The following is a 12,695-nucleotide window of genomic DNA, read 5'->3' on the forward strand; positions in this document are numbered from 1 at the left end:
ACGTTTGTCGATAGGTTTTTCTTTGGGTTGAAAGGCTTCCGCAGGTGTGTCTACAACATCAAATATAGCTGTAATCTCGCTCATCTTTATTAGAAGCCTTATTTAATTTATTTTGCCGTTGTAGAATTTACAGTTTTCCGTAAGAATAAAATACAAATCTTAAGCTATTATATCGTGTAATCTAAAGATAGGATTGCATATGCTAAAAATATTAGCTAGAGAGGTAAAAAATGGCAGGAGCGAGAAGAAGGCTATAATAGCCTTATCACCAAGCCCCCAACCTATATAAAAGGTTAGCATTGAAGATGATGAGGAGTTGTGTTATATGTGTCGTACGTTGTAACTGTCGTGTGTTCTCCCTTCCGCCCTGTGTGTTTTCATCTCACCAAACAGTTTCTTCCTAATCATTCTTGTTTCATACGAGAAGTCTTCGTTTATGTAAATTCCTGTCCCTGCAAGTTTATTAGTATTCTTTAAAAGTTCGGTCTTAGCTTTATAATTTAGAAGCTTCAAAACAATAGTTCGTGCTGGTGGTTTCTGTACATCTTCTTGGTCATAAGTGTCTTGTTCTGCCTTCTCCTCGTTCTTTTTTCCAATCCTATGCGCGCGCTCAATGACAACATTTTTAACTCCAAGCTTATTCTCAAATAGATCCAAAACTTTCTTTTCCGTGTCATCCCAGCTCTCACCATCATTCTCCTGCAACCCACTGATCCTTAAGTTGTTCCGTCTCTGTCTATCTTCAAGCTGTCTAAATTTCTCTCTATCTTCCTCTTCCAGTTCTCTTAACTTCTTTCTATCTTTCTCTTCTTTGTGGTTACTGTGTTTTACCCTTTTTTCCAATTCTTTAATTTTCTTTTCCTGTATGTCTTGTGTTACGGTAACACTCTCCTCCAGATCTTTTTTCACATCCTCCAATTTTTTAATCCTTTCTTCGTTTGTTGTAACTTTGGATTTAAGTTCTTTATTTTCATCTTTTAAGCAAGTACATGTTTCTTTTATTTCTTCTAGTTCATTTTTCATTTTATCAAGTCTGTCGTTCAGAATTGCCCTGTTACTACTAATAATCTTCAAAATATCTTTTTGTTGCTGTAGAAACATTTCTTTGAATATATCTCTGACTAGCTCAACTGAAATCGTTAAGTTGTCTTCTTTCTCCATATTTTTATTTAGCTATTATCTATTTACTTTTATTTCTACGATTGATTTATATTTCACACGATCGATATTTTTAAATTATTTCTGTAGAGCAAATTAAAACACGTCCGGTCTCTTTCAATGCTCAAGTATTTTTTTTTTCTATAGCGCAAAAAGCAGAGCACGATCAAGACGTACGGAAGAATTATTGCTATAGTGAGGGCTATGTCGTTCATCATAAAACCCTCGCAAGGGAACCCTCTGGGGTTTTTGTTGTTGTTTTTGTTGTTGTTGTTTGAACCCAGAGGGTTTTTGATTCTGTGAGTATACCACTCAGAGCCTTTGGTTCACCATATCCAAGGTGTTTTTCAGTGCTGTCCTGCTTTGCAGGCTTAGCGTGCTTGCTCTTTATACTCTATACAGAATGTCGTGCTTGTACTACGCATTAACGAAACCCACCTTTTTAAGTGAGCACTTTCAGAGGCCGTTCCTTGCACTGACATTTAACCGGCATTTTGGCGCAATTTTCCCCGACTGGCACAGTGTGTGGGAGAAACCGGGGCGAGACGGCCGCTTCCAGCTAGGACGTGCTCTCGCCCGCGCACCCCTAACCTTCCGCCAGGATCTAAGCCTGCTCCCACAATTTTACTATAATTCGAGCTTCGTATATAGGCTATTCAGTATCACCTTGAGTACTACCTGTGTGAAAATTCACGCATCACTGGCTAGCTCGTTTGCCTCATCATGCAGAAAACCTCTTGATTATTCAGAAATGTGTTTATCATTTTTGAATGGATGAGGCAAATGAGTTTTATCTTGTTGCTACCGCTTCATACTGATGAGGAGTGACTCGAAGTTGCGATAGAAAAAAAAAACACATTTTTTCAACGCGACCTTTACTCAGATATATATCGATGGCCCTTGCTTTGATTCTCCGCGACCCACATTGGCTGCATCTTGGTATAGTGGAGCCTTGCTAATTGCACCTCCTCGCTGGGGTATTCTCCGTTCTCTCTGTATTTTAGTGGCACCTTGTGATCAAACTGCCACTGCCCTCGGTTTCCCCAGCACATTCCGTCTTTGAATTGATCCTGGATATGACCGATAAATGTGCAAATGCCGCACCCAGGTACTCAGTAGAGGCTATCTCCGTGTCATGGTTTAAAGCCTTGTGAATTCTATTTAGAATGAGGTTATACTGATAAGCAGGGTGATCACATATGGAGCATCGGTGTTTTTGATGTCGACATCTGTTACGTTCCCGCCACGCCTTGAGGGTATCGCGGCATCTGTTGCACCATTCCATTCGCTGGCCTTTGTTTTGGATTTTGAAGTTGTCGAGGGATTGGGGTTGTTTGCATTTTGTACATAGCCTTAACTCCATTTTTTGTTGCTTTTGTGAAGTAGCACTTCACAAAACTCTGGACGGGAAACCCTCGCCACTATTCACAACATAAGAGGGGAGGTATGTACGCCGTCAGCGTGCACCTTCCGCTTGTCATAAAACGCCGAGAGGCCCAGCTTGTTTTGTTCGTACGTAACCATCCCCTGGTTGCGCACCCGGAAACCTACGTTTTTCGCAGTGTCAATAGAGCCATTCAACGCGTTCTTATACCTCTCCCATGTCATAGCGTTATGCTTCTTCGACATCCCCTTACACGAAAACTTTGTGCCCTCTTTCCCTTCGACGAAATAGCACTTGGCTGTCGTGGCAATCATCCTAAACCCCATAAACTCAAGCTTAAACAGACCTCCTGTTCGACTCGAGTACTTATCAGTGACGAGCCAGTTTTTCACGTCTTTATCGTACTCGTCAAGCAGTTCAGGGCGAACGACATCACGTAACTCTTCTCCAGAGATGGCAAAATACGCGCTATCCGTATCCATGTAAATATATTCAAAGTCTCGACGATCCACGTACTTATCTAGAAAATCAAAATAAAACTCAAGCATGAACAATTTGGCCAGCTGGTATACCGCAATGCCGCACTGGTACGCTCTGTCGATATGCACCTTTTTCTTTCCTTCTCGGATCTCGTAAGCATCGCCTATCTCTTCAAGATCTTCAAGGTATGGCGATCTCATCGCTGCATCCACCTTCCTTTCATCTCTCGTAAAGATGGTGTTCGCGTGTCTCGCTAGGTCCTCGATCATTTTCCCATAGAACGAGTTCCCTTTCAGCTTGGCTGTATCTCCCGCAATACGCTTGTCAGGGTCTTTATCGGCTTGTCGTCGTGCATCCGCAATTTCTTCCGGAAACCATGCAAATGGCTTACCTCGTTTGTACTTGATAAACTGGTGAAACGCCGTTACTTTCAGGCCATGGTCGAGGTACCATTTCAGCACCGGAGTGTACAACAAGATCTTTTTAGCTTTCATCAACCCTAGAAGCTTACGTGTGCCTGAAATACGTTTGCGCCCTGTTGCTTTTAGGTACTCGTGCATGTGCTCAGGGATTTGATCGTCGGGTATCTCCTTGACCACAAATAGCGGAGCCATCTCGCTGAATTTATCATACAGTTCCAGAGGGACCTCGATGTCGACCTGCGCAAAACCGAATAAGCTGCCGCTCTGCACCCCTTCTGTCAACAGTCTGATGTTGTGCTCAGCCGTGGGTGTAGGCACCTTGATCAACTTCTCCTTCCCAAAAGGAAAGTCTTGCATCAACGTACTCGGGTACAGCATGTTCGCGTCAAGCCCCAGAACAGTTTTGCACTTCCGTGGCTCCTGGTAGATGTGGGATCTGATACCTGTCACGTCTCTCTCGTGGTACCTACAGAACACGATGGCAGGCCCTCCCACCATGCCCGTCTGCAAGAGCTCGTAGGCCTCATTCTTCGTGCACTCAGTGCAAGCCTTTTGCACCTTTTTGCACGCCTTGCACTTCTTGGAACTATGTTCTGCGTTGCTGTTGAAGCAGTCTTCATTACACTTATGCTTACAAGGCTCTCCTGGAGCGTATAGCTCTAGCTTTGGATTCAGTCGTAGAGACTTGTTCAAGACGTAGCGCATCGATACACCTGGAATGCTTACTGCGTCTTTCAAAATGTCTATCTCGTCGTCGTAGTACTGCCGCCTTGTCTTGTCCACGGCTTCGATGAAAGGTTCCACGTCGGCTAGATTGTACTCGCGCAACCAGTCCATCATGGTGACGCAGCCTCGCTTGTAAAACTCTGCACGGAGTGTTTCGTACTCATCAAGAGAGAGGGTGTTTTTCCCAGTAAGACTGCTATAGAAGTTCTTGTGCTCCACGGGGCCGACGTGGTTTAGCTTGTCATAGCTCGTCAGCCACTCGTATGGGATCACCAGCTTTTCGAGCTTGCAATCCAGAGACTTGAACCATAGGTCGTAGCTCATGCCAGGAGCTATAAAATTTTTGATATCGATAAATTTGAGGCTCGAGGTCGTGAGGAACATGTAGTCGTTGTCTTTCTTCGCCACTTTGATCTTATCGCTATCGTATCTGGCAATTTGATCGACAAAGTACCGCTTGATCATATTCAGGTCATACTTGCCACTGTTAAAACCGATCACAGGCACTTGATGCTCCCACACGTCCCATGCCTTCTGAGTCTTGTCTGGAAGCATGTCAAAATCGTCAGGTCTCGGGTACATTCTCTCCATCTCTTCCACGATGAGGGCGTGTCTCTTTTCGAGCTGCTCCACAAACTGTTTAATCAAGATCTTGGGATCATCGTGCTCCAAGAACGTTGGATCTCCGTTCAGACTATCGTGAATGGCGACGCTGACCGGTACATGCTCCGAGATGTATGTTAGATTGGATGTTTGCCGCTGGTGTAAAGGTGTTAGGAGGGCCTCAAAATCAAAAACGATGTAGTGAGGGTAGGGTCGAAATTCTTTCTTGAAGTACCTCTTGGCTTTGGGTGGGTTCTCACACTCCCACACTGTCACGAGGTTGTGGCCAAGTTTTCGGATGCCTTCCTCCTTTGACTTGGTGGCAATATATCGATTTTTGTTTGTTCCTTGGCAGGGGCATCCGTGCCACTTGCAACCGTGGTACTCATAGACTGTCTCAGTCTCTGGCTCATAGCCGTCTACCTTGTAGACCTCGTCCCCAAAATCATTTCGTATCACACGCTCTCCTCCATGCCCACAGAGTGCGTGATGAATGTGCCTTCCAGTTTCCCTCGACATGTGCTCGAGCCATTTACAAGCGTCATAGCTGAAGCCCTCACCGTAAAAGACCTTCTCTGACTTGCTAGGCATGCACTTGACCTTCTCGCCTTTGCAGATGATAGTCGGCTTTCTTCCTTTACATATCTTCTTATGTCTCGTAAGATCTCCGCTGCTTGTAAACATTTGCTTGCAGACTTCGCATTCCCATTTCTGTCGTGCCAGTACGTCTAAATCCTTGATGTAGAAACAGTGTCCATCCAGCATACCAAGGTTGATTGTGTCTAAATCTTTTTTGTATTGATTCTGACCGTACACGAGTCTCCATGGCGCTTTCTCAGAGTTGGTCTTGGGTTCAAAGACTCTGATGTTGATCTTGAAACGCTTCGCTATGCCCTCGAAGTCAACAAGCTTCGTAGCACGTACTTCTTTCCGCTTTAGTTTGGGATTCTCGTAGTACTCGCGTGCTAGTGCGAGAGCTGGCCTTGTAAGGTACTTTTCTTTTTGCTTCTTATCTTCACGTGAGTGTACGACCAGGCATCTCCAGACACATAGGTTGTCCGTTCTTTCATCCTCCTTATCAAAGCTGTATATGCACTTCTTATTTCGCAACCAGTCTGGCAAAGGTCCACAGCCTAACAGGGGCTCCCTTGTGGAGATGATCTTGATCTGCACATGTTGGAAGACTATTTTCCCTTCGTACGATCCTTAGGTCTCGATTGTTCTTTCTGGTGGCAAGTACGCCTTCCCCCAAAACTCATTATCTCCAAGATCTAATCGCTGCATTTCGCATTTTTCAACAAAGGCCTCAATGTCAGCTAGGCTCGTAAGCGATCCTTCGCTTCCTTTGGTTTTGTGATACGGAGCTGTGCCACCTCCTGCTTCGTAGATGGTGCAAGCAAAACTGTAGACTAACTTAACTCGCATCTCTATGTAGGGTGTAATTTTTCGGATGATTGCATCTGCCAATGGCTGATTAAGGTTCTTGTTGAACCGCCATGTCTTGGCATGATTTCCGTCTTCCAACATCTGTGTGTCATTTTCGTCAAAAATGTGCTGAATGTCTTCGACGCCTTCAGATCGGTTTTTCTCTTGTGGGAACATGTGCTTGATGTCTTCGACTCCACTGTATTCGTCTTGTATGTCTCCAGCATCGTAAAAGTCCTCTCGCGCTTCTCTCTCGATTTCATCGTGCAGCGTCGTCCTTCCAACAATTTGCTCCCTCGCCCTGTTATAATAAGAAGTAACAGTATCTCGTACACTCTGCAGTCTCTCTGCAAGAGCATCACGTGTTGCTGCTACTGGCGCTGAGAAAGCGCTATATAATTTACTGATTGCATTCTTAAACCAACTCATTTCTTTTATTTATTATAGATAGGTTCCAACCAACATCGGTCGCAATTTGAGTAGGGAATTTCCCTATTCAAACAGATTTGTTGATGTCAGCAGTTTTGTCGAGTGCCGTCATTTTTGATGATGTCAGCAAATTTGTCATGATGTCACGTGGCGTGTTTACTCATTTGAGGCATGATAAAATCTGTGACGTCACAGATTTTTTAGGGGGTCTAAAAGCAGCGTTTTTTAATAGGGGTTTGACCGTGGAAAACCTAAAACCTGATTATCGGGGTGTACTACTCTAGCTCTGTCCAGGGAAAGGATGATACGGGAAAGGGGCTATAACATCCACATCCTCACTACCTGGTACTTGATTTCGAAGCCCTCTTATCACCTTTAAATTACCAGTAAACCTCCGATCTAACATACTTTTCGAGACATGTTCCGGTAAGGGTTGGTATTGGCGATAGTTTGAATAGTCGCCCGACGTTCATTGAGCACGAAAATCCCAAGGTTTTAGTCAAGCAGTTTGTGGAGGAGCTGGAAATGAGACATGCCCTCATTGTGAAAGAAGTCGAGAGAATGTATCCGAAACCTGACAACTTTGACATGCTCTCCAGAAAGAACCGGGAGTTGTTGGATGAGTGGGTAAATCAAGTAGCTATAATAGGGTTTAACTCTGGCAAGTACGACATCAACCTGATCAAGCGTTATTTTGTTGAAGAGATCGCGCAAGGTGATAAGATCAAGGTGGCGAAAAATGCCGATGTGGAACCATTCATTGAAGCCGTGGACAAGACGAGGCTGCAGTATTACGACGACGAGATAGATATTTTGAAGGACGCGGTCAGTATTCCGGGCGCTACGTATTGGACAAGTCTCTATGGTTGAACCCCAAGCTAGAGCTATACACTCCGGGAGACCCATGCAGGCATAGGTGTAAGGACTCTTGTTACAGCAGGACTTGTAAGGCCTGTAAGAAGGTACGGAAAACATGTGAAAAATGTATGGGGAATGAGGCCTACGAGCTCCTAAGGACGGGGATGGTCGGTGGTCCCGCGATCGTATTCTGTAGATACCACGAACGAGACGTGACGGGTATCAGATCTCACATCTATAAAGAACCAAACAAATGCAAGACCATTCTAGGCTACAACGCAAACATGCTTTACCCAAGCACGCTCCTACAGGACTTTCCCTGTGGGAAGGAACAGTTGATCAAGGTGGCCACGTCGACATCGGCACATAACTTAGAGCTACTGGCGCGGGGTGTGATGGATGGATCGTTGTTTGGATTTGCCCAGGTTGATATTGAGGTACCGGAGTATCTGGGTGACAAATTCAGCGAAATGGCTCCCCTGTTTGTCTTCAAGGAGATACCTGATGATCAAATCCCCGTGCACATGCACGAATACTTAAAAAATACGGGTCGCAAGCGTTTTCCGGGTGCACGTAAGCTTTTAGGGTTGCAAAAGGCTGAAAAGATCCTACTGTATACCCCTGTGCTAAAATGGTACCTTTACCATGGGCTGAAAGTGACTGCTTTTCACCCATTCCTCAAGAACGCCCGAGGTAATCCCTTTGTCTGGTTCCCGGAGGAGATTGCCGATGCACGACGGGAGGCCGATAAAGACCCTGATAAACGTATTGCGGGGGATACGGCTAAGCTGAAAGTCAACTCGTTCTATGGCAAGAAGATTAAAGATTTGGCAAGGCATGCAAATGCTACATTTACGAGGGATGAAAAGGAGGTTGGCGCTGCTCTGCGGAGCCCGTACCTTGATGACCTTGAAGAGATTGGGGATGCGTATGAGGTAAGAAGGGGCAAGCACAAATGTACTATCCATAGAGCATATCAGTGTGGTATCGCGGTATATCAACTAGCCAAGCTTCGGATCTTGGAATTTTACTATCATTTTCTCGACAAGTACGTGGATCGTCGAGACTTTGAGCACATTTACATGGACACCGACAGTGCGTCTTTTGACATCTCTGGGGAAGAGTTGAGGGATGTCATTCGCCCCGAACTACGTGATGAGTATGATGAGGCTGTAAAAAACTGGCTTGTCACTGAAAAGTACTCGAGTCGAACAGGAGGGTTATTTAAAGCGGAAGTTTTGGGGTTTCGGATGATTGCCCTGACAGCCAAGTGTTATTTCTCTCAAGGGAAAAGAAGGTACTAAATTCTCATGTAAGGGCATGTCAAAAAGGCAAAATGCTGTGACCTGGAGTAGATACCTGAGTGCGCTGAAGGGTGGTTTAGACATGGTCAAAAACGTAGGTTTTCGGGTACACAAACAGGATATGGTTACGTACGAACAAAACAAGCTCGGGCTCTCGGCCTTTTACGACAAAAGAGTTGTACATGACGATGGGGTACATACCTCCCCGCTTATGTTGTAAGCATTTTTGGATGACGAGGTTTTCCAAAAGCTGTCCAAAGTTTTGTAAAGATAGTACTTTACGAAACAAGAACAATATGGAGGGGACCAGGAAATGTACAAAATGTCAACACTGTGTAACCCTGGAAAATTTTAGGGTCAAGAGAAACGGACAACGAACAAGGCTATGCATCAAATGCCTTGATATCGGCAAGGCATCACAGGAACGTACCAAATGCCTGCATGGTAAGCAAGGTCGAAACTGTCCCATATGCGATCGCCCCGGGTATCAGTATAGGTTATTTCTAAATAGGATTCATGGTGCCCTAAATCGTGATACAGAGATAGCATCCCGGGAATATATAGGGTGCGATGTTGTTACATTAATGAGGCACATCCGAGCAGAGTTTAGGGGTGGGATAAATTGGGAGAATAGAGGACGGTGGGAGTTTGATCACAAGATACCAAGAAAATATAGGGAGAACGGCGTGTACCCTAGCGAAGAGGTGCAAATTGCAAGACTGCACTACAACAACATGCAGCCCATGTGGGTTTCAGATAACCAAAGGAAAGTCATCGATATATCTCCGGGTAGAATGTAGTCTGCCTCGGTTGATCAAACACACTTGCTATAAATGCAAGTGTGTTTACTAATCGCTATACTCCTACCCTATGTGATAATACTACTATCCTATCTTAAATTTCGACGTATAATAAAAAAGAAGGCTGATATCGTACAAGTCTTTGACAATGCCTCCGCGGAGTATGAAAATATAGAAAAGTCCATCGATAAACGCTAGGTGCTGAAAGAGGCCCTACGCAAAGGCAAGGGTCACCTTTTACCAAAGAAGTGTACAGAAGGGTTTGTTGACAAGGCACCCGAGGAGGCCATCGACAAAGTCCATACCGAGTATGAACAGCGAGAACTCCAAGAGAAAGGGGAGAAGACCGCAAGGGCACTGTCTACCCATGTTATAAGTCTCTATGCCAATACGATTGGAAACTTCGTCGATATTGACTCCGTAGATGAATTACGTCGGGATATCGAAGAAGACCCTATTATCGGGGATAGTATGACGGACCTTGGTATCCTCGTGTACTGCCCCATCGGTAGGTGCTTAGCCCCACTGTTTGTAGCAGGACACACGGCCCGTCATAAAAGCAAAAAGAAACAGGAGAAGGTGGTGAATGAGGCAGAGACCGTGCTATAAGATAAATGAGTGAAGAAGAACAAAAGCAAGAATAAAGAGTCATTACTAAACCACCGAAGAACGAGGGCCGTGTAGCAGCAGGCAAGAGACTTGCGGAATGGAACCGGAGGAACAAGACTAACTTACAGAAGAACGTGAGCAAAGTTTCTTCACAAGATGATCAAGAACCTGTCGCAACCCTTAGCAAGTCAACAGATGTATACATGTACGGAATAAGGAGTTTGCGATGGGCGACGGGGCTTGGTACATGTTCGGCAGGCGTGGGAATGAATCCAACAAGCCGGTGACCCATCCGGAGCCTCAGTATGGCAACCAGGGCAAAACCCAACCAAATATCGATATTTCTAAAATGCGGTAATAAATAAATGAGTGCAAGCAACGTTACCCCGAAAGAAAATGAGATTTTAGATATGCTGTACGAGTCGTAGACCTTGGTTTCACTTGCCTATGCTATGATGGGTAAAAAGTTCCTGGGCATAACAAGGCCCTCTACAAAGATGGACACTGAAGACGTCCTTAAGATGGTTGCGTACTTCGCGGCAGGGAGAGCAAGTCGTGAAATAGCCGTCTCCAAAGGATGGTTGCCGGCAAGTATAGTGCCGAAGCCCAAATAGGGTGGACAAGCATGAGTTATGGAAGGAGTCAAGTGCTCAAGCCCCAATAATAAAATGGATATAAGATGTTGTCGCGTATGTAAACAACTATTACCACCACACAAGTTTAAAATTAGGGGCAATACTTTAACGAAAAGTTACATGGCCTGCCTGGCTAAAGCGAAGGAGAGACGGACTGTAGCAAATAGAAGATCATCGAGGATAGCCCCGAGAAGGCAAGGCTTGTTGAGAGATATCGCAATACACTGCGGTGCCTACAGGCTAAATTATTATTTACCCCACCACTCCTCGAATACCAGGCTCGAAATACTAAGCTCTGCCCTGCCTGTCAGGGGTCCCTGGAAAAAGGGCATGGCGGTGTATTGGTTTGCTCTACATGTGCCAGGGCATACCCTAGAATTCATGATAGAAAGTGAAGCAACTATTGCAATGAAAATGCTGGATGTTGTAAGAGATTCGCATACAGCAATTTTCACAGACTCGAAAGCTGTGGGAAAACACAACGTGTACTGAACCTCCTCGAGCAGGAATATAAAAATCACTATCATAACATAGTCATTTTGTGTCCAACTATACGGTGGAACAGTACCTACCTCAAAAGGGCCTCACTTTGGAAAGACCCCTATGTATTTCTGATAGACCCTGGGAATGAGCTGTTTGAATGGATTCAGAAACTGTCCCCATTACTGGCAGGTGAGGAAAGTCTCTTCATAGTCGATGATTGTATATCGAACGAGGATTTCGATAAACGTCGACAATCCCTGCTTGAATTGGCTATCAGTGGTAGGCACAGAAAGCACAGCTTGTGGCTACTCACGCAGTCATATACAGCTCTCCCTAAAAGTTTGAGGAGGCAAAAGAAGGTCTTGTTCCTCTGGTTTCTTCATGAGAAGAGTGACATGAAAATGATAGACGAGGAAATGAATCTCATCTCAGACTGGGATGAGATTAAAATTGTACTGAAAAAATCCAAACATGCATGCTTGTATGTCAGATTGGAACACCTTAGGACCTGGAAGATTCTTGAGTGAGCACGTTGAAATCCTCCGGCCAAGCATTAGTATATAGAAAGATGTTGTCGCAAGTTATGTTCAACGCAGAGACTATCGAAACCCTGTTCAGCAATCAAAATCAACCTATGTTTAGACGTGCCGATATTGGACGTTTTTTAGGCATTGTTGACATAGCGCGCAGTTTTCAATATTTGGCCGGGGAAACTATAACAAGGCAAGAAATTGCGGATCTGAAGGCCCAGGGTGCTACCCTAGGCCTTGGAAGAGGGAAAAATCCGCATGATGTATTTGTAACATTAGATCAAGCATTGAAAATCATACGTCGTTTTCGAAAACCAAAGGCCGAAGGGCTAATCAAATGGTTAGCCCGGGCAGGTGTCCAAAAATTACAAGATGAGCTCAAGGAGCAGCGTCAAGCCCTCGAAGACAGAGATGTTAACATTGCCATTCTCGAGAACGATCTTGACTCCAGGGATGAATAACTCGTGGAGCTGGGTTACGAACTCGAAGTACAGACCCTGGAAAATGCAAGGCTTAGAGAAAGACATGTACCCAATGCTCAGGACCCCGGAATAGACAACGTCATCATCATCCACCGTAAGCACAGCGCATGTTAATTATTTATGTATTTTTAACACGTGACTTTTAAAGCCACGTGTGACGAATGTGATGTAGATGTATACTTTTTAGATGCTTCGGCAGTACAGAAAATGTTTTGTTGATATAAGACACGTTTTCATGAGTTCCTTTTTACGAGATATTACATGGTCAAACCGAGCCGGATAGTTTGATATCATTTATACGTTATTTATTAAATTATTTATTATATTAAAAAAGGAAAGAAGACGTGGTTGTGTGTGTTAGAAGAAA

At 44.6% G+C, this 12,695-nt stretch overlaps 1 protein-coding gene across 1 annotated transcript; it reads right to left on the minus strand.

The window, feature by feature from the left end:
• Positions 1-321: 321 nt before the first annotated feature.
• LOC130629933 (myb-like protein X) lies at positions 322-1,161 on the minus strand. Its single transcript, XM_057443311.1, has one exon. It carries the CDS (start codon positions 1,159-1,161, stop codon positions 322-324), a length of 840 nt encoding a protein of 279 aa, XP_057299294.1.
• Between the last annotated feature and the right edge of the window lie 11,534 nt (positions 1,162-12,695).

The sequence above is a fragment of the Hydractinia symbiolongicarpus genome, chromosome 2, assembly GCF_029227915.1.
Source record: "Hydractinia symbiolongicarpus strain clone_291-10 chromosome 2, HSymV2.1, whole genome shotgun sequence".
NCBI classification, from domain to species: Eukaryota; Metazoa; Cnidaria; class Hydrozoa; order Anthoathecata; family Hydractiniidae; genus Hydractinia; species Hydractinia symbiolongicarpus.

Bases quoted from the DNA above. Each gene is read 5' to 3' on its own strand.
- LOC130629933 (XM_057443311.1), bottom strand. From the start codon at position 1,161: ATGGAGAAAGAAGACAACTTAACGATTTCAGTTGAGCTAGTCAGAGAT.